Source organism: Periophthalmus magnuspinnatus, chromosome 15 (genome assembly GCF_009829125.3).
Source record: "Periophthalmus magnuspinnatus isolate fPerMag1 chromosome 15, fPerMag1.2.pri, whole genome shotgun sequence".
Lineage (NCBI taxonomy): Eukaryota > Metazoa > Chordata > Actinopteri > Gobiiformes > Gobiidae > Periophthalmus > Periophthalmus magnuspinnatus.
In genome coordinates this window covers 6,652,141-6,674,353 of record NC_047140.1, presented here as the reverse complement: position 1 = coordinate 6,674,353, position 22,213 = coordinate 6,652,141, and the positions used below count along the sequence as shown (strand labels likewise).

The 22,213-nt window shown below is 39.7% G+C and overlaps 1 protein-coding gene across 2 annotated transcripts in view; it reads right to left on the bottom strand.

Annotated features, from left to right (window-relative positions):
- Positions 1-5,539: 5,539 nt before the first annotated feature.
- lzts2a (leucine zipper, putative tumor suppressor 2a) overlaps positions 5,540-22,213 on the bottom strand; it is a 91,806-nt gene continuing 75,132 nt past the window's right edge. The window contains exons 3-9 of one of the 2 annotated variants that reach the window (XM_055227154.1): positions 16,401-17,078; positions 14,299-14,955; positions 13,389-13,511; positions 12,924-13,070; positions 11,371-11,844; positions 11,185-11,289; positions 5,540-10,884 (exon numbers count right to left, since the gene is read on the bottom strand). In XM_055227154.1, the coding sequence (XP_055083129.1) occupies positions 10,702-10,884; positions 11,185-11,289; positions 11,371-11,844; positions 12,924-13,070; positions 13,389-13,511; positions 14,299-14,955; positions 16,401-17,045 (2,334 nt within the window). In that variant the 5' untranslated portion in view covers positions 17,046-17,078 and the 3' untranslated portion in view covers positions 5,540-10,701. The remainder of the gene's footprint in view (positions 10,885-11,184; positions 11,290-11,370; positions 11,845-12,923; positions 13,071-13,388; positions 13,512-14,298; positions 14,956-16,400; positions 17,079-22,213) is intronic. The other variant, XM_033979957.2, reaches the window with a different exon arrangement.

Below are 22,213 nucleotides of genomic sequence, written 5' to 3'. Positions count from 1 at the left end.
TCACAATGCTTGTACAATGTACAGTGTGGTTCACAAACTAAACAGTCAATTGTGTGACCTTATCCCACTACAATCATCCTCTCATCAGCACAACACAAGGGAAAAATGTATTTTAAAAGGAAAATTTAGGAAATTAAAATGTACCAGCTTTAGTGTCTGCTATAGAGGTCCACAAATATGGAATGAATTAAGCATTGACATTAAACAGTCTCCCTCATTACATATATTTAAAAGAAATCTGAAATGCAAACTACTGGGAAGCTATAGTGCCTGACTGACAAGTTCTGCATTGGATCTTCTCTCTGTTCATAACGGGTGTGTGTATGTAAACGTATGTGGATATGTGTGTGTGTGTATTATACATATATTTATATATGTGTGCAGCTGCATGTATATATGTATGCTATGCATGTGTCATATATAGATATTGTATATGTTGTATAGGTCATATATAATGTATAGGTTGTGTATGTATATTGTGTGTATACATGTATGTGTATGTATATAGATATATACAATATATGGGTGTATATTTTATGTATGTATGTATGTATGTGTTGGTGTGTGCTATATGTATGTGTATGTATGTGTGTGTGTGTGTATATATATATATATGTATGTATATATATATATATATATATATATATATATATATATATATATATATATATATATATATATATATATATATATATATATATATATATATATATATATATATATATATATATATATATATATATATATATATATAATGTGTAGGGCAAAGTAAAAGAAAAGGAATACTTGCCAAGCCATCATTGGGTGTTTCGCACAGGGTGATGGACCCCATTACATAAGCTTTACAGCTTCTTGGGGGTTCCATGTTTTTCACAGGGTCAATTGGGAATAGGTGAACGATAGACACTTCCATATGTAGCATATAAACGCAGAATTGTAGATAGTATGTTGATACGTATGTGTATGTTGCTACGTGTGTGTATGTGTGTATGTGCCTTACTAAACTTTGACCATTGTGAAAAATAAATTGAATTGAATATTTTGGCCAATGGCTACACAATAAACAGACGCACAACTTAAAACATCTTCGGGCGATCATTTCATCCCTGATCTCCTTTGTAAAAACATTTCGCTCTAATTACTCATCTGGCTCTCATCACTGAAAGTGTTTGAAACCAGTGATTGGATCGTTCAAACGAATGCTTCACGTCGATTGCTTGAAGTATCACAACAGCAGAACAAGACAAAAAAATCATCTTTCATGTGAACAATGAAGCAATGGACTCTCCAGAAAGGACAGAAGAGAGTCCTGAGACATGCACAAAATCTTCATGAGTTCCGGTACATTCCATAGGTCTGCGCCCCTGGTGGGCACGTGTCATTTACCTTTGTGTTAGTAAATCAAGATACGAGCTTGATGTAGCGCTGCACTGCTAGAAAATACTTTACAATAATAAGATGAAAATAACTGGCGTGGCATAGAAGGGAAACAGCGCCCTCTACTGTTATTAAAGTGGTGTAGCCATTGGCCAAAATACCGAATCATTAAACTGTATATCAATGCAATATCCCACTTTATGTACAATTAATCAGTGTTCTCTGGTTTAGAGACTATGAATGTAAAAATGATGTTGTTACCTCTGTCTCTGTTATTACGTTTTCACAAGGTATATTTTGTTAAAGTTATGAAGTAGCTACAATTGAGGAAAAAAATCACCTTGAACGTTATATTTGCCTATTGATATTCAATCTAAACAGAAAGAAACGGCTGCGGCGACGACATCTTGACTTTTCTTCTATTAAATAATAAATAATTAAAAATAACATACGTAATGTAAGTATCGTACACGCAAAGACAGCCGTGGAAGTGCGGTCCGTGGTATAGGCCTGTCCCACTTCAGCAAGATGGCGGCTACACTGAGGAGGACACATTCTTGTCCGGAACCGTCAAACTACACTTTGAGGAGTACTTCGATGAGCACCTTCAAAAGGTGCATTTGGCAAATTGAGACACGGCCTATGTCTCGCTGCTGTCAGGTGCTTTTGTTCAACAGCTTTAGTACAACCTCCCCCTCTCTCTTTCTCCCTCTGTCATCTCCCTCTTTTTCACTCTGATTCTCTCCCTCTCTCTCTTTTCTCTTTCTCCATCTCTCTCCCTCTCCCTGTCTATGTCTTTCACCTTCCTCTCTTTGTCCTCTCTCCCTCTCTTTCCCTCTGTCCTCTCCCTCTCCTCCTCTTTTCCTCTCTATTTCTCACTCTCTCTCCCTACCTCTCACTTTCTCTCTTTTCCTCTCCATCTCTCTTCCTCTGTTCTCTCCCTCTCTCCCTCCTTTTCTCTCCATCACTGTCTCTCATGCCCCTCTCTCTCCCCCTCTCACCTTCTCTCTCTCTCTCTGTCTATCTTTGTCTCTCCCTCTTTCACTCCCCCTCTTACCCTCCTCTCCCTCTATCTATCTGTCTCTCACCCTCCTCTCTCTCTTTCTCCCTCTCCTCCCTCTTGCCCTCTCTCTTTCCTCCCTCTGTCTCTCTCCCTCTCCTCCTTCTTGCTCTCTCTCTCTCACTCTTTCTCTCTCGTCTTGATGTAGTTTATACAGTCTATGGTTGATACAATGAATACTAACTATGAATAATGTTGAAATAGCTATAACATGTCATGAGATGTTTTGATTGATGAAACAACAAAAATATGATTATTATTATTATTGTGTTTGCTGGTGATAATAACATTTTTGCTAAATAAAGTGCACCTCTAGCTGGACCTTGTGGCATGCTCTTTCTCGTCCATATGGTCAAACACAGTCTCACAGTTACAAACACATACCTTGGTCATATCAGTGTTGCAGATAAATTTGTCATAGATCAAAGAGGGCCACATGCCGCAACCTCGTCTTGACCCCGAACTACTTTGAGAATGTTGTACTAGTAGTCTACTTTTTTTTTTTTTTAGGTACGGCCAGCTGCGGTCCTGCCAGCTCCAGATTGCCAGATTTATTTATGGCCAGATTAAAGCGTGGGTGCTATGGGTGCTATGTCAGAACTGATAGTGGGGTTTAGCGGATGTCCAGAGGGATTATACCAAATGCTGCTGAGTATTTTTGCGCACATTGGCAGAGATGTTAGCGCTAGCTGGTACAATCCGCCACTTTGGAGGCTTAATTACACCATGCTGTGGTCAGAGATTATGGCTAGACTTCAATAGACTTGACTGGAGACAGGGAGCAGAACAGGACACGAGCATATATTACGCTATTTTCTGATCAATGTTATAATGTTGTTTCCTCATCAAAAACATACCTGCCGTTTTGTTTTGTTTCACACATGTTTAAGACACAAACCCTGCATATTTAGGCTGAGCTTTGTTCCACCTTGTGATGTCATGCAGTAATACAGGAAGTTCTCCTCTGTGTTTTTAAACTCCACACACCCTCACTAGAATAATTTGGTTAATTTCAGCCCTGAAATTGCCAATCTCTACTAAACAAAAGGAAAAGGAGCTGTCAACATGAAAACTACCACTGCATGACATCACAAGATGGAACAGAGCATTTTTAGCTTTGGGGATGTAGACAGACTAATAATAAAACATTACTCAAACATGTGTGAATGAAACAAAACACAACTCCAGGTCTGTTTTTGAGGAGGCAACAACATTATAACATGGTTTAAGGCTCACAACAGTCAATTTTGTTTAATATATAAGCCTTAAATATCCAATATATCAGATTTGAGACAACAAAAGCGATATTTTGTACCCATTAGAAAATAATAAAACATTGTCGTTGTGCATGGTAGACTAGCTAATGGCTATTCAGTTCAATTCAATTCATTTATTTTTGTAACGCCCAAAATCACAACAACAGTTGTCTCGAAGGGCTTCATGTTTTGGTTGATGGGGGAAACCGGAGTACCCGGAGGAAACCCATCCAGACACGGGGAGAAACATGCAAAACTCTACACAGAAAGACCTGGGCGACCCAAGGATCGAACCAAACCCTCTTGCTGTGCGGCATGAGTGATGCCACTCAGCCACTGAGCTGCCTAAACAGAAAAATCGGCCAGACGAGGAGGAGGGAGGGGGTGGAGGAGGACCAAGCGAGGAGGAGGAAGACCAGGCGAGTGGAAGGAGAGCCGGGTGAGGAGGAGGAGAGCCAGGTGAGTAGGAGAGGGAGGCAGGTGGAGGAGGGCCAGGCGGGGAGGAGGAGAGGGTCCAGCTGTCATCGGGGCATCTGAAAGAGATACACTCCACAGGGGGAGTGGGACAGGGGACAACATGTGTATAGCATTGCTGATGAGAAAATAGGACAAACCAGAGGATAGTGCTCAGGTTGCCATACTTCCCCCAGCTAGTTATCTCCTACTGCAGCCTATCTTATCCCGGGTTTTAATGTCACTCCCTAACTCCCTCACTAAGTAACCTGGTCATAAGCTATACCGAAGAGGAAGGTTTTAAGCCTGGTCTTAAATAGAGAGACTGTGGGGGCCTGTTTAACATCAGCAGGGAGTTGATTCCATAGCACAGGAGCTTGGTAACTGAATGCTCTCCCTCCCACTGTACTTTTGGACACTCTAAGAACCACTAATAGTCCTGCATTCTGAGAGCGGAGTGCTCTGTTTGGCTGGTACGGGACAATAGCATCTTGCAGATAGGATGGGGCCATACCGTTTAGGGTTTTGTATGTCAGGAGGAGGACTTTGAATTTGATTCTAAGCTCGACAGGAAGCCAGTGCAGATATTTTAGTACAGGACTGATGTGGTCTCTTCTTTTAGTTCCTGTTAGGACTCTGGCCACTGCATTTTGGACCAACTGGAGGCTCCTTATAGTACTTTTTGGGCAGGCGGCGAGCAGAGAATTACAGTAATCAAGTCTGGAAGTAACAAATGCATGGATGAGTTTTTCAGCATCGTTTTTAGGTAAAATATTTCTAATTTTAGTTATATTTCGCAGGTAAAAGTATGCGGTTTTACAAGCTATGTTTATATGGGCTGTGAATGAAAGATTTTGATCAAATAGGACTCCAAGATTTTTACAGTAGGACTAGAAGCAATACTCACATTGTCGAGTGAGATTATCTGGTTCGACAGAGAATCTCTTTGACGTTTGGGACCAACGACAATGACCTCTGTTGGCTACTTAACAATATTGCCAGTTGCTACATGACCCTATAAATAATTTGTTTAACTAAATGATATGAAATTAAGCTTTATATTAAGCCTTTTTTTCTTTCATTGGCTTATTTTCCAGTTAAATATTCTAGTTAAATATTGTATGAATAACAGACAATGCTAAACAGAGACAATGCTAAACTAATTAATACAAAATCATTATATTGCTAAGTGAAGTAGTTAGCATTTAGCGCAATGATATCAAACCAGATGCTAATGCTAACAATGGGGACTGAGGACAGCAGTAATGATGCTAAAAACAAAATGGGACAAGAGTAAATACACAGTCATTTGTTTTGGTTCAATATTAACACTTAAATACTACACTACTAAATAAACATTCTATTATGAAAGGAAAATAAACCACACTTGTTTATGCCGTGACAACTTGTTTTAATTAAAAACACAGTCATTATTTGTACAAGAAATATACACATAAAAATATACAGAGGACTACAGAAGAGATGATGATGGACAGACTCATGAAGAACAGAAGAATGCCACAGAAAAAAAACAGAAAGAAACGTTGCTTTGGTCTAGTCACAGTGGCTACATTTGAAATATAGATCTTTGTCTAAATAAAATACAATGTCAGCTCTGATATACTATTTGAGTGTTTTACATATTTACATGTATACTTCAGACGCACAGTGTTTAAGGGGTTAAATCTGATCATTAATACTCAAATATGTCCTGCGTCGCATCTGTAACAGTCTATTTGAGGTTAGCATTAGCAATTAGCTCAGTTTGTGCCTTAAAGGGACAGTGCTGTATTGTGTATAACTGGGCTATGTGGTGTTACTATTACTGATTAGTCCACATTAGTAAGTTTTAGGAATTAAAAGCGCACAATGTAACTTTTCTGTTTGGGGGTCCTCCATATGCTTGATTTGTTTTGCTTGGAATGTTCCCCACTATGGTATTATTCAGTTACATGTTATTTTATTGCTTACAACACTTTGAAAAACATGCATTTGTAATGAGAGTGGGGTCACCTCTCCACAGATCCGACCTGTAACTTGGCCTAGTGGAGTCACCTTGCTTGTCTTCATCGAGATAATGCCCTATTAGTGTTGTCAAAAGTCAAAAGTATCAGAAATCAAATACTAATTGATGCTAGCTTTAGTATTGATGCTAGTTTTAGTATCGATTAGTATCTGATTTTCGATATGTTTGATAGATACTCATTTGAACAAGTATCAATACTAAAAAGTCACATTCAATTGTTATTATCATGGTGGTATCAGAATCGGTATTGAACATCGAGTGTATTCCTTAGTATCGATATCGAGTTTGAAATTTGGACATTCCAGGCAAAGCAAAAACATCCACATTGAGACAAGCAGGTGGTAATTCCTTCATATGAAAAGTTACATAGCGCAGCTTTAATTTGGAGTTCAAAATCAGTGTTTCTAATCCACTTTTTAAAACAACGTCAATTTGAGGTACAAACTGATACTACGATATTATTCTTTTTCCGTTCATGTCAACTTTCCAAGGCTTTAGTTCAACATCTGGAGCAGACATTTTGAATCTCCCCAAACCACAGAGAAAGTGGTCGTCACATGCACATGACCAAACACCATGATCATTATTAATAATACTTTTTCCATATTTAGAAGCGTTTTGTTGACCTCTCAGAGAAGAAGTCCCTCATGCAGTTACTAAACATATGGCGTGCACAACAGTGAGAAGTGGTAGTATGATGGTAAATGAGTGGTCACAGAAAAAGAGGATGTTTGAATGTGTCGTCATGACAACCTTCAGATCTTGTGTTAAAATCAAGCTTTAAAAAGGTCCTATATTACGCAAAATTGATTCTTTTGAGCTTTTAGTCATGTTGTAACCTCATCAAAAACATACCTGGTGTTGTGTTTTGTTTCACTCACACATGTTTGAGTAATCGCCTTATTAACTTTAAAAACACAGTGGAGCATTTCCTGTATCACCACATGATATCACAAGGTGGAACAGAGAGTTTCCAGTTTGAGAGAAGAGCTCAGCCTAAATATGCAGGGTTTGTGTGTTTAACGTGTGAAAGAAACAAAATACAACTCCGTGTCTGTTTGTGATGAGGAAACATTATAACACAGATCACAAAATAGCGTAACATGGCCCCTTTAAGACTACCCACAAAGCAATGTCCTTCTTTTCACTTGCTTTAGCACAGATCAGCAGTAGATCTTTCACCTACCTGCTTATTAATATGCAGAACAACAACACACTCGTCTGATTGGTTGTAACTGTGCTTTTGGTACTGCTAGGATTTAGATTAAAACTTGGTGATTTTATATAAAAGTATAGATGTAAGGATGCACAACTCTAAGTATAAATACATAGGGATGGAAAGATAATTCAGTAATCATGAATATTCAGGTTACAAATATAAACATAATTGTAACTAAATTGTATACGTGAGGATTTTAGGAGCATGAAGTGTTTTTTTTATTCAATCTTTAAATCAAATTGGCTACTACTACTACTACTACACCGTAAGATAGTAAACGTAAAAGCACTTTTTGTCCATTTATGTCACAGTAATTTTGCTTGGTCTGTCACACACTAAAGGAATGGTAGTGTTCCTTTAGTGTGTTCCAGAAATTATGAATGAAAGTGAGTGAGGAGTTTCCCCATGTTTTCCATTTCAGTAACTGTGAATAATCATAAAATTGTGATGTTGCTTCTAAATTTGCCCCTAATTTTGAGTAGTTAATTGAACCATTCTTATTTTTGTTTTGATATTTAATACCATGTCAAAATCCCTTTTTTCTTACATTTCTCTCCCAATGATAAAGCTAATGCTCCAAATCCAGTGAAGTGCTACAGTTGTGTCTTTACTGTAAATTGTTACTTATGTTACACATTTTAAAAAATTCCTATTATTTATAACTAATGTGACATAATAGAGCTTCACCAGTATATCGTCCTGATAATCCAGTTCTCATTATATTCCAAAAGCGCTCAGGACTCCCCTCCACCCTTTCACAACCTGCTGAAAATCAATTTTCACTGCTCTAATTTTAACACCAGATCCAGTGGTGGAAGAAGTACTCAATTTTGTTACTTAAGTAAAAGTACAGATACTGGAGCAAAAAAATAAAATAAAAGTATCACATGAAAAGTAAAAATATTCAAGCACCAGTTTAAAAATGTACATTAAGAGTAAAAAGTAAAAGTATTTTGCACAGATTTTGAGGTCCTATACGGCTTCAACTGTAGTGATTTTGATAAAGATTTGCGGAGTTGTTTTTTTTTTTTTATCAGCAGAACCAATTAAATCAATGTTTTTTTCTAGCTGTTTTTTGTTTGTAAATGTTTGTTTGCTCAAATTATGAATGTGTTAAAAAAAATACTTTTACTTTTCAGTCCAGTTCAAAAATGCAGTGGAGTAGAAAGCACAGATACTGCTCTCAAATGTAGTGAAGTAAAATATTCACTGTAAAATTTACTTAAGTACAGACACCTAAAATGTACACTTAAGTACAGTACTTTACTACTTTTACTTTGTTACCTTCCACCACTGACTGCACATTTATCAACCCCCCTCTCCATTTTAAGTGACCACTCATTTGAGTTACATGTATGTGATAGATATAATACTCTTTATACTTGCAGAGTAGACCCACACTGTTACCAGTACTACAACAAAATATCTTCAGCTGCTATAGAAAAATATACAACATTTCCTCCATTATATAGAATACCTTTACCTTCTTGATATAGACTCTTAGTAAAATAAACTGTTTTCCAGATCCATCAGTGCATTAAATCGGCCCACTCGTTCGGTTACAAAAACATGCAAGCGTGCCACCCTGCTACCTTTTTAAAGCAGTAGGAGCAGATTAGAGGAAGACATTTCAGGAGACTGCTAAAAGCTTAAGAGGAGAAGAGTAGGAAGGTGGAGAAGAGGAGGAGAACGAGGAGCAAGGAGTGCATTGAAATTCAGAAAAAAAGCATGCCCACGATTTACGCAGAAATGTGTCACCGCCAGAGACATTTTTAGTTCTGAGAGTTTTATAAAAATAGAATGGCTAAGAAGATGGTGGCAGGTGGAGGCAGAGGAGGGGGAGGAGGAGGAGGAGGAGAGCAGAAACTCAAACTAAATAGCTTAAAGAGGAGGTATTACACTTCTTCTGCTAACACATAACATATTTAGATCACCATCACCATGTTACCTTTGATTGTTTTGAAAATCCTATATTCGCCAAAAAACAACAACGTATTAACAAGTCTTTCATGAGTCTGAGTCACTCCCCCTTCAGAGCGCTATCACATTACAATGAGTGTGCTAATGAAACTGCTGCACATCGCATCAGGTTTGTAAAGTTGTTGTGTACAGTTTTGCATCATGCTTTTTTATATTTATGGAGAATTGTTGTGTGGGAGCATGGGTGATGTAGGCTTGGACAGACTCGTACTGCTAACTGTTAGAAGGGTTTGAATAGGGCCCGGGAGCGATCACTAGATTGCTCAAACATGCATGGATGACGTCTAAAACCGCTTCAGGAATGTTTTTGATGAGGGAACAACATTATAACATGGTAGAAAGCTAAAAAAAAAGACTATTTTACATAATACCCCCTCTTTAATGCTGCACTAATGTTATGTAAATGTAGTACTAAGAATGCATTGTGTTGCTGTAAGCTGATTGGTGAAGTTTCCTTTGTGGCGGTGGACAATAAGAGGAAATCCACTTGTAAGCAAATGTCAAAGAAATGATTTGTTTCAGAAAAAACGCGAGAAGATTGTTGTGTAAATTCCTGCACAAAAACAAATTCAAATTCTCAGAAAATTCTTGAAAATTTGAGAAAACACAATGAAGATTTAGAAATTTACAAATCCTGTTTTGGTGTTCCCTTATTGTGCAAAATTGTGTATTGAAAGACAAAATGGTGGTATTTGGGTGTAAAAAAGTCACTAATGGTGTATCTCTAGCTACAAGTGGATACGATTTATGTGTCTGTTCAGATTTTATTTCGTTTTTGAGGAAAAAAAAGGAAAAATAAATGAAATAAGTTGCCTATATTTGTGGGCTATATATTGCTGCATTTATCAAAAAAGTATTATTTATTCAACTGCAAGTGTAGAATGCTAATGTGTGTCTCTAATTTTTAGCCAAAATACCAAGTGCTCACATTTTCAAGTGTCAATTTTTTTGTACAATTTATACCTTATGAAAATTCCCCAAAAATCTATCACAAATGATACTGAAAACATCCATGCACATGTAGCTAGCCCATTAGCCTGCTGTAGAAGTGGTAATGTTGTTTAATGTTGTCGTTACATACATGCTGGTGACTCCGTAATACTCCTAAAGTCAGACCAGTTCCTGTGCACTCCTCTTCATTTTTTTGCTTTGAGAACAGATACCCTGATTCGACTGTAGCTGGGAAAATAAACAGTCTTTGTGCTGGTTTTGTGTTAAATACTTGTGTCCGGACAGTTCTACAGTGGTCCAGGTAAAGCCGTAGTGGGGATAGTGCAGTTCTCGGGCTTGGGTCTATAGTTCTTGGCATGTGGGGGCTTCCGTAGTGAGGTCAGATCTCAGTAGCAGTGATCTCCTCATAGTGGATGTCGTTGCTGCCGCTGCGCACCTCGTACTCGTCCAGGTCACGGCTCTCCAGCTCCAGGCTCAGCTCCCTCATGGCCCTCTCCAGGTCCCTGTTCCGCCTGTACATCTGGATGTAATTCTGCTGCAGCTGCTTCTGGTAGCGGATCACCTGCACACAGGAACAATGAACAGTGTGAGAAGGCTTGAAATGAACATATAAGGCATTAGAAAAAGTAGTTTTGGTGGTGGTGTGAGGGGCCACTGGTGCAGATTGGCAACCTCACTTTCATCAGTCTAACCCAGTGTATCTTAGGGTCCAACAAACAGTATAAATCACATGAATCATTGTTCTCCTGAGAAATCAGCACTGAAGTATATTCAGCATTTAAATTTATAAAACATTAAAAATTAAGACTAAGAAGTTCAAATATCCTAGTTTCGTAACCTAAATCAGCCTTGTCTCCTGTACCTTCTCTTTCTCTTCCTGCCACACCCTCCTCTCGTCCTCAAAGCGAGACACCTGCTCCTCGCTGGTGCGTCTCTCGTACATGAGCTCCGCCTTCAGCCTCTCCACCTGAACACAAAAACATACAATTACATCACATCACAAACTGCCCTGGTTCTTAAATTACCCATGAGCAGATATAACCCTCACCTGCTGCCTCAGCCCCAGCACAGCCTCCACACTCTGCCTGTGCGCCTTGGCTTCATCACTCTCCCCTCCCCACACCATGTGTCCTTCCTCTCCGTCGCGGTACACGGAGGGACTGGGTCCACCTCTGACCCTCTGGCTCTGGCCCTTGCCGTTCCCGTTTGGAGCGCTGTGATTGACCAGTGCTTCCCGTTTTCGTTTTGACTCCTCCTCCAGACGCCCCACCTTCTCCCGGAGCAGCTCGGCTTCGCTCTTGCGTCGCTGCAGTTCGTTCTCGCACACCTCCAGCTCCAGGGCACGGGTGCGGAGGGCGGCCTGGGTCTCGTGGGTGCGGGCCTGGCTGGACTGGAGCTCTGAACGGGCCTCTCTCAGCTGGGCCTTCAGAGTCACAATGTCCCCCGCCTTCTGGCTCAACTCCGATTGGATCTCCTTCAGCTGCTGCTTCAGGAGGGAGATCTCGCCTGACTTTTGACACACCTGAGGGGGGAAGCGACAGGGAATTTAGATGGTCTGTAAAAGGTGATAACAGTTTTCAGAGCAATAAAGAGGTGGATTATTTTACATAAAAACAATAAGGCAGTTTTTTTTGTTTTTTTTAAGTTTTAACATTTCATGGAGAAGACTGCACCATTAAAAAAACAGGGTCTGCATTTTAGATCTGGTGATAAAATAACCTTCATTCACTAGTAATTCACTGCATTTTAAAGAAGACATATTATGATTACATTTTAAAATTATTATTACTGACAAACTCAAGGAGGTCAGGCTTCCCACTCAACACACACCACACACATCACATCCATACTGACACATACTTAATACAAATCCATAAGAAGAATAAGTAAAGTAAAGTAAATGTTTGAGTTTTGAGTCTGAAACTACAACACATGTAGATGATTATTTTACATGTATTTAATTGCAAACCACAATATTGTTATAAAACAGCTTAATAAAAGAAACAAGTCCATTCATTTCCTGTTCTAAACTGCAGAACTGAAAACCGCCCATTTCTAACATAGCTGTATTTCACCACAAAATGCAGCACATTTCTATTTACTTGTTTTATTTTATTATTGTTTTTAAATGTGATAAAAGTCAGATTTTTTGAATAATTGCAAGTATGTCAGTAAGTACAGAGCTGTGGGTGGGGATAGGGGGTAGGTGAACACTGACATTTTCCGAGCATGCCTCAAACGCTGATCAATACAAGATTAATAAAAAATGCCTGAAATAATTTAAAAACAACTTAGTAAGTATTCTAATGATGATGGAACAGTCATAGAGCATAGAGTTAAAACCTAACCTACATATGCCCCCTTTAAATTCAGAATATAACTTTTTTTTTTGCCAGCGAAGCCATTATTCTCTCCCGTTATTGCTTTGCTGACCTACCAGCGCATCTAATATTCAATAAATAATTCAGGCATCTCCATCCTTTGTCTTTCCTGGTTAATAAAGCAACCACTTAGCAAACACATTGAGTCTGACTGTCTCAGTGATATACTGAGAGGTTTACAGTACTTGTGTGGTTAGCATGTCTCGTGTGTGCACCTCACCTCCCACTTGGTCTCCTCGAGGCGCGGGCCCAATTGGGTCTGCTCTCTCTGGATTGTGGCACAGCGTCTCTCTAGAGTCTCTCTGTCCTGGAGCAGAGTGGAGAAGTCCTCCTGGAGCTTCTTCTTCTCCTGCTGCAGCTGGAACACCTACAGACATAGCAGCAGTACTGTGAGCCATCGCTCCATACGGCACTGTGCGCTCTGGATTCAAGTGAAGGTTCTCAAATGTGATTCTTGGATTAGTTTGTTCATATTTAAGTCTTATGGTCCATTCTCCTGGACATGTGAACTTTCTTAGTATTTTTACATATTTCTTTGCATATTTTTCCCAAATCATTGAGTAGCCATGATGTTATCAACACTTCAATATTTTTTTTGCCTTTTGTTTTTGTTAATTATATAAAAATATATATCAATAATAAGAAGTGTCATGAGTAAGAGTAGTACTAGAGGTGTGTGCAGCACCTGCAGCTGCAGAACCTGCTGGGCTCTCTGAGCTTTCTGAGACGTCTGCTTCATCTTTGAGGCGCAGCTCTGCCTCAGCTCCTCCATCTCTCGCTCACAGCGACGCTGCTTCTCTTCATACACCTTTACATCAAAGAAAAGATTCATTTGGGGTTTTAGGATACATTTACATAGTTTAAAGTTTAAGACAGGAAGTACTTATCATTTCATATTAAAATTCACTGATATAGCACTAGTGATAAATGCATCCCTGAGTATGACTCCGTGCTCTGAATACTTGGCTGTGTTTGTGGCTGCGGTTGTTGACATCTCACCAAACAAATCCTAAAATGTCAATTCATTGTGAGGGGGGTGGAGTAACCACAAATTGTACTCAAGGAAAAGTAATGTTACTTCAGAATAATATTATTCAAAATTAAATAGAATATGAATAATTTCTTAGTGATCCAAGAAATTACTCCAAGAAATTACTTACATAAGAGTAACAAAGTATTTGGGAAAAGTACTATTCAAATAAGATTAACTTAACTGCCACAATGTAACATCTGATTTATAATTTAAAGTTGATGTAATTTGAAGGATAAAACATTTAAATAACAAACAAAATCAGCTATTTTCAAAGAAAAACATAAAAATGTGGAAAGCTAAATGATATCTGAAGGAGCAGTGCACAAAACACAAATGTTCAAACCATTTCATATAGTCAACTTTCACTTGTACATTTAAAGTAGAAGTATTGTTACTTCAATAGAAATATTACTCAAGCAGGAGTAAAAGTGTGCAGATAACAAAGTACAATTTCTATTACTCAAGTGAATTCAACAACTACTCAAGTACTACCCCCCTCTGAACAGAGGGAGTTAAGGTGCTGTATGACACACCACTGGCCCTGGTTAGGAGCTGGTCTCACCTGACAGATCGCAGCCTCGTTCTCGTCCAGGTTCTCCCGGAGCTGCTGGAGCTCCAGGTCCCTCTCCCTCAGCTTGTCCTCCAGCTCTCTGACCACGGCCTCGTAGCCCTCCACAGGAGGAGGGGAGTGCCCACAGGAGCCACTGTCTGAGAGGGGCTGCCCGCGCCCACTCACTGACCCCGATCCGGAGCTCTTACTGGAGGAGGAGCGCCCACTGTCTGAGTTTGTGTGTCCATGGCTCACACTGCCTCCTGACGTGTTCCTCAGACCCGCCTGCTCCATGGGCCCCCCAGAGCCCGAGCCGGAACCCTCGCTGGGGGCCAGGCTGTAGCCCGTGCTGCTGTGGGTGGGCAGAGAGGACAGAGAGTTCCTGCCAGAGTCCGACATGGAGCAGGACTGACTGTTACGAGCGTTACGGACGCCATTACACTTGTCTTCAGAGGTGGAAGTGCTGTTAACCGTGTTAGTTGTGTTAGCTGTGTTAGCATTGGTGCTAATGTGCGTGGAGCCCCCCAGGGGCAGCAGCAGGTTCAGACTGCCCTGGCTCTCAGATAGCTTAGTGCCCACTTGCCTCGGGGCCATGTACTGCACGGAGTGACGATTCTTAGGGACCACAGGTTTGAACGCTGTTGGACGGATCAGCACTTTCTCCATATTCTGAAATTATACAGTAGGATCAGAAAGATCAGAAACACAACAAATGGCTATGTTAAATCCTTTTTAAATTAGCACAGTAAGTAATTTATATTTATATATGTGATCTTGCACAAGATATAAAATAACACTGCTACATGGGAAACTACAGTGTAGCTAAATATAGACGAGGTTAACAGAAAGAACTATTTGTACAGTACACGTTATGTTAATTGGCAGGTGACCAAACAGGATTAGAATTGATAATTTATGGCTGTTATTTATCAATTTAAAACTTCAACGGTTGAATATTTATCAAATCAACTCAATAAATAAATAAAAACACAAATTCCTCCTGCACTAATTAGAATCAAACACATTAGCGCTGGGTCAGGGATGTGTTCATGGGTCATGTCTCTCTTTAATCTCCCGGAATAATTATTCAAACGCTTCATTTAACAATTTTCTTCAGATTTTCCTTTCAATCTACAACAGACAGAGTGATGAGTGAGTGCTTAAAAGGAGAGCAGAAGAGGGAGAGCACACAGAGGAGAGAGGATACTGAGCCTTGTGTGTTGTTCCCAAAGCTCTTAATGTATCAGAAAAAACAGAGGCAGGTCAAAGGAGGTGATTCTGACCAATGGGAATAAACCCCAGATTAGACAGTTCAATCTATTTAGTATTAAGAGGGTCAGGGAAAACAATGGAGAAATATACCTCCCCTGTGTGGAAGAGAATGCATACACTGTTTCATTTACTGTGGGAAGAGGTGCATCGTGGGATATATTCGTAAATTGAGGTTCATTCCAACCAATAAATGGAAAAACTGTCTTTGACTTTTTTACCTTCAAGACACTCAAAGCAACTTAAATCAAGAAACCACTCACTCATTCACACACACATTCATATACCTGAGAGTACGAAAGGTCAGTTAAGTGTCTTGCCTGACTAACATGTGTAGGAAATGGAAATGAACCAGCAACTTGTGGCTCAGTAGATGAAAACACCACCTGTTGATCGACTGCTGTCCCATTAGTCGTGATGTTGTTAGCAAAGTGTTAGCCTAAATGGGGTCATGGTTCATTTGACTCCAAGTTTTGTTGACAAGACAACTGGCACACAGTTTGGCGCTGCAATTCCAGCTCCCAAAGATGAATGATGTCGTGTCCTTGGGCAAGACACTTAAATGGCCTTGCCCCCAGTGTCTGTGTATACTGGTGTATGAATGTGTGTGTGAATGGGCGAGTGGTTCCTTGATATAAAGCGCTTTGAGTGCCTTGAAGGTGGAAAAGAGCTATATAAAATTGTGACCATTGACGTCTTTCAAAATTCTAAAAAAAATAAAAATAAAATTAAATAAAATTGGTTGTCCGTCTGTCCACCTGTATTCCAATAGCTTTGTGTCTACCCTATAATTTGAACAAATAAATAAAAATACAGATCATTGTTTTGGAGTTCTCATGAGTTACCTTCTCCAGCTGTCCGGACACAGGGATGAGTCTGGGTGGGGGTCCTCCGATGTTGCCGTTGAGACCCCGGTTGTCCCTCTGCTCCTCCGAGTCTGAGCAGGGACTGGTGACCGCTAAAACCACGTTATCATTCCAATCTCCCACTGCCGCCTCCTCACTGTACGCATAATTCCCATTGGACACCCCTCCTGTAGCTCCCGTGGGTGCCGCTACGGGTGGTGCTCCTATGGGTCCTCCGCTACTCCCACCCGTCCCGGCGCAGTTCCCTGATCGCGGGTGCTTCTTGGTGGGCAGGGGAGGGGGCAGCACCTGTCCCTGAGGCTGGTTGTGATTGGAGATGATCAGCAGCTGTTCCATGGAGGACCCACTGCGCAGGGTGCCGTTGTCGGGGAGACGGAAGCAGTTGGTTGCCGGGGTCGAGCGCCGGAGCTTGGAGGACGACGACTCGCTGGCAGCGCGGCAGTGTCTCTCCTGGTATGTGCGCCCGGAGATGAGGCTGCTGACCGAACCCATGGCTGTGTTGGAGGGGTCGGAGCAGGGGCCAGAGCAGAGGCCGGAGCAGGGGCCCTGGAGGGACTGCTGTGGCTGGAGAGGGGCCGCCGGGTGCTCAGAGACGGACACGGGGAGCGCCTGAACCAGAGCCATGGCGCCAGGATGGTGTCAGACGCACCACGCACTCTGTAAAGAGTAGAGAAGAGCGCATTAGTCCAACTATAAGCTATAACATACTGTAGATCATTATTTCACATTTTGTTCATTGTAAACTGCAAATTTGGTAATAGAAATTAGTTAAAAAGGCATTTCTCCCTAGCAAGGAGTGGCTTTTCATTCATTTATTACTTGGTTTTGCTGTTGAAAAATGGCTACTCAACATTTTTGAACCTTACTCAAGTGAACTGACCTTTTGTCAGCGCTAAAGCTCCAGATGCAGGACAATAAAGATAGAACTCAAACATGCACGACTTTGAGCAAACTAAAGCCGCATTTGAAATATTACATTACATAGTTTTACTGGGTTTCTACTCTGCTCCTTTTGTAACCATTTTAATAGATTTTATACAGATGATATGGTCAGTATTAGAAATAGATATATTGGGCAGATATTTGCACTTTTCAGCTCTCGGCCTTAAATCTCCAGCAGAGGCCAATATTTCGTTTGGTCAACCAGCAAATATATGCATAAAAGCTTTATTTGAACACTTTAAAGGTACTGGAAAAATGTGACTACACTGTTCACCTATCCAGTTTGTAGTAAAATAAGGTTGTGCATGAGTTCAAGTTAGATAATTTATAAAAAATTCAAATCTCTCATCTCAAATATTTGGAATCCAAGTCATTCAAAGTATGCAAAAATAGACACAAAAATGAAGCTGAATCCCAGTCCTAAATACAGCTTGTCGTCTCTGTGGGGAGTCAGATTATCTCCGCTGACTTACATCTGCACAGCTCTGATTAAACACATTCACACTCTGGTACCTCTCCATATTTACTGCAGACAAAGATAAGAACTTAACTATGCACAAATTGTGTTGACATGTTAATATATGGAGAGAGTTTTTACTTTTCCAAACCAAATCCAAAAGAAAGATTCAATGTCCATTATCCTGCTATTATTATCAAAACCACATCACCCAATCTGCATAATAACAGCCCTACAAACCCGCCTCAGCACTACAGGGTGATCATGTTTAATGTCATCTGAAAAACACGGCTAATTTAATGTTGAATGAATACAGTAGTGGAATGTAACGTAATGAAGTACTGTATTCAAGTAAATGTTTAGGTATCTGTACTTTACTTAAGTTAATTTTAAAGTGGATACATTTTACTTTTACTTCACTACATTTGAGAGCAGTATCTGTACTTTCTACTCCACTACATTTTTGAACTGGACTGAAAAGTAAAAGTATGATATATTATTGTTTGAGAGCTGCAGAAAAGTCTGAGGGCTTATTTTTAACATGTTCATAACTTGAACGAACAAAAAAATACAAATAAAACAGCTAGAGAAAGACCTTACAAGACCTCAAACTCTTCACAAAATACTTTTTACTTTTAACTCTTCAAATACATTTTTAAAGAGGTACTTTAATATTTTCACTTAAGTAGATTTTTTTCATGTGATACTTTTACTTGAGTACTGAATATATCTGAAGATGCACAGCCTAATAATGCTGGTGGAGAGTCCGTCACCTGCTTGTCTCCATGGAGAGATGTTTTGTTTGCTTGGAATGTTCCACAGTATGGCATTAAACTAAACTCCCTTTGGAGACAAGCAAAAATTATGGAGAAGTGACCCTGCTCACAGTAAAATGATTTTCGAAACCATAAAAAGTATTGAATAAATGCGATGGATAAGCTTGATGCCACACTGTGAAACATTCCAGGCAGTGAAGCAAAAACATCTCCATGGACACAAGGTGGCGTACCCTCCACCAGAAAAGTTACACAGATCACCTTTAACTTGAAACTACAACTATATTTGACTCCTACTGTTCATAAACCCATTTACAGTAGGATAGTGTGGTTATTATTAAAATTATTCATGCATGATGCAGTTTTATGCAAATCCCAATCCTCACAGCCATCAAAAGCCAAGCCAAATAACAATATGGTTACGCAAGCGTCGTGCTAGCCGCTACACTGACCCTCTCCATTCTGTCGCATTATTCACAGAGGAAGAGGAGGCAGATGAGGAGTCCCATTTGCACATGGTATTATCAGTGAGCTGTAGGGGGCAGCGGGGAGGGAGGGTAGCTCTCATCTCGATGTGTCAAACCCAAATCCGTCTGGCCCACGACAATAATCCAGGAGAGATACCAAAATGTCTGCCTGCTATCACGCTACTTCACTTTAACCCCAGGTCACAAGTCGCTATGTTTATGTAACAGTGTAACAATAGCACTATAAGCACGTATGTGTGCTTTTAAATAATAACACAATTGTCCATCATGGCGTATAATCATGGGATGAGAAAGCAGGATCGTTGCCATAGCGATTCATTTTTATCTGACAGGCATTGCAATTACGGTTAGATTTGAAAAATGAACTGACAAACTAATACAATAATCACATTTGAGAACATTTTTGTGTAGATCGAAATTACAGGGTGAGCAGTTTTTATGCAGAATAAGACAGGAGAGTTTGTTTGTGGAGGAAATGATGGTGCTGCAAAACTGCAGCCTTTGCGATCCATTCAAATTGTGATTTTGATTCCATGGCATCTCTGATTGGATATAATTGTGTCCTTATGGTTCTCATCCAGCAAAATACATAGTCAAAAATTACAGGCAATATCGTTCTGCTTATTTTTTCCTTAAGTAGCTGCTTAAACTTATATAATTTGGAACGTGCTAATGCTAACTTTGGAACTACAAGAAGAAATAGGGTGGGAGTAGAAGTAATTTTGTTTTAGTGTACTTAAATGTAATGGGCCTCTTTAATGGACAAATCTATATATTTTCATTAGCAAAGCCTCAGGAGATAATGAAAGGCACGGTGGTAACAACCGTCAGACATAGTAAATCTCCAAGCAGACCCAAAAGAGCTGTAAATACAAGTTCAAGTTAATTGTTTTGTAAAAGGGCTTCATCAATTTAGCTTAGGAACAATGTAAACACACAGTAGGGAAAATGGACCACACTGGGGAGTTTTTAGTTATTAATCAAACACTATTATGTCACTAATTTCTCCTAAATAGAGCTACTTGCACAAAACTATAAATCACATTAAAGGTGTTACATGGAATTTTTCCTGTCAAAACGAGTTCATTTTCAGCCGTTTGAAGCAGTTATAGCATATTCTAGCATCCTAAATTATTCACAGAGATGAGTTTATGAGCGATTTTCACAACTTCAGAGACCAGAGAGGGGTTTTGTCGTCACGGTAACGCTAAAATCAACTAGCATGCTAACACTACCTGGTTTGCTTTATTATGGTAAATGGTTAAAGGTATTTTATATAGCACTTTTCCACCTTCAAGGCACTCAAAGTATGAATGTTCGTGTTCTATAATCAGTTCCTTGATGTAAAGTGGGTTTGAGGTAGGTTTAGTGTCTAGCCCAAGGACACAACGACAGCATTCACCTGTGGGAGCTGGAATTGCAACGCCAACCTGTGAATGAATGGATCTGACCGTTCTCCCAAAGATGTTCATGTTGAGAGCGGGATTCGAACCACTAACCTTTGAATCAGTATACAAACGCTCTACAAAGTGAGCTACTGTCGTTATAATTAGCCTAGACGCAGACAGGGCACATCCGTCTTATTATTATCCAAAGAGCTGCTGCAATATCAGATTATGTACAGGGGGAAACAAAGTTAACTTTTTTATTAAATCAGAGCCAGCTGCTTAAACCACAGCTCACTCAACACAAAATAAGTATGGAGTAGAACTGCAAACACCCACTTAAACGCATAAACTACACGGATTCTGGTAACAAGATTTGAAGTGAACTTATTTGCCCCATACTTCAACTTTGCTTCAAGATAACAAATGTCCCTGCAGGGCCACCATAGTGAAATTACAGTGCAATTTCATCACCATATTCAACCAAACTCTTCTAAATCCTTGTACTAGACTTAGACAGTGTTATATTTACACATCAGCACATCACATTCGGCTACACTGGAGTAGATACGTCCAGGTGGAGATGAGAGCTGTCAAAAGAACAGTGAATTATCTGGGCTATATAAATGATAAAGAGCTGCTTGGAGATAACAAATTAATTAAACCAAACTAGAATGAGCACAGTGAATGCTTATCACTATGACGAAAGGGAAACTCATTTAAGATAGACATGCTACATCAATGTCTGGCTTGTTTTTAATATTCACCTCATAGGCTTTTGCTATAGTCATGAACTCGTCTTATTCTTAGGTGACAGTGTTAAAATGTCCTCCACCACAAAGCACAAAAGCCACGGAGCCATTTTAAAAGCAGAACTAAGTAGCATTTGACCTCAGTAAAAGTGTTTGGAAATCCCTGTGATGGTTAAATATGTATTTTCTAGGTGTTTGAAGCGTCCCCGCTGCTGTCTCTCTGTGGAATAACAGCCTTGCAATATGGCTAACACGACCCGAGAGAGTACTCCTGAGAAAGCGTGGCTCTTTTGATTATGTATGGCAACATTATTCATTTTTTTAAATGTAATTTTACTACTTTATTTCAATGAAAAAGAAACAAAAAGCTTGAGTCTGTTCCCTGACAGTGTATACTCATAAGGGAGCTGCAGGGGGAGCTCTATTGCTGAAAGTTACTTAGTTCTGCTTTAAATGTGATCATTCAAGTGTTCAAAATGTGTTATGTGAAACTGTACGCCATGTTAGCATTCCATATAGTTTTTAGTTATAAAATTGAAAATTCTAATGCAGTGGTGTAGAGTTGTCACAATACTAAAAATGTATTTGTATTTTAAAACTAAAAGAGGGTGTGTAAAATTTGTATTTCAAAATTTGTATGCATGACCTAAATGTGTCCCTATATGTTCAAATCAAATATTGCATCACTGATAACTAAATCCAGTTGGTTTAAACCAAAAATGCCTCTATTTGATCTGAATGGTCACTTCCTAAAGCCCAGCACCAGCATCTTAACATTAACCAGTGCTAGTGCAGCTTCTACAGCTCAGTGACTGAATTCTTGAGTTTCTGAGCTTCACACGAGGCCTGTTCATGTACTGAGAGTGAAAAAAACATTTATGTGTCCTCAATCTGCAGGTTAAGGCTCTGGCAACACAGGTCCAGTTGAGACTGTAGCACATAAGAGAAGCCTTGATACTACCAACCTTGATAACACAATGATACCTTTCAGT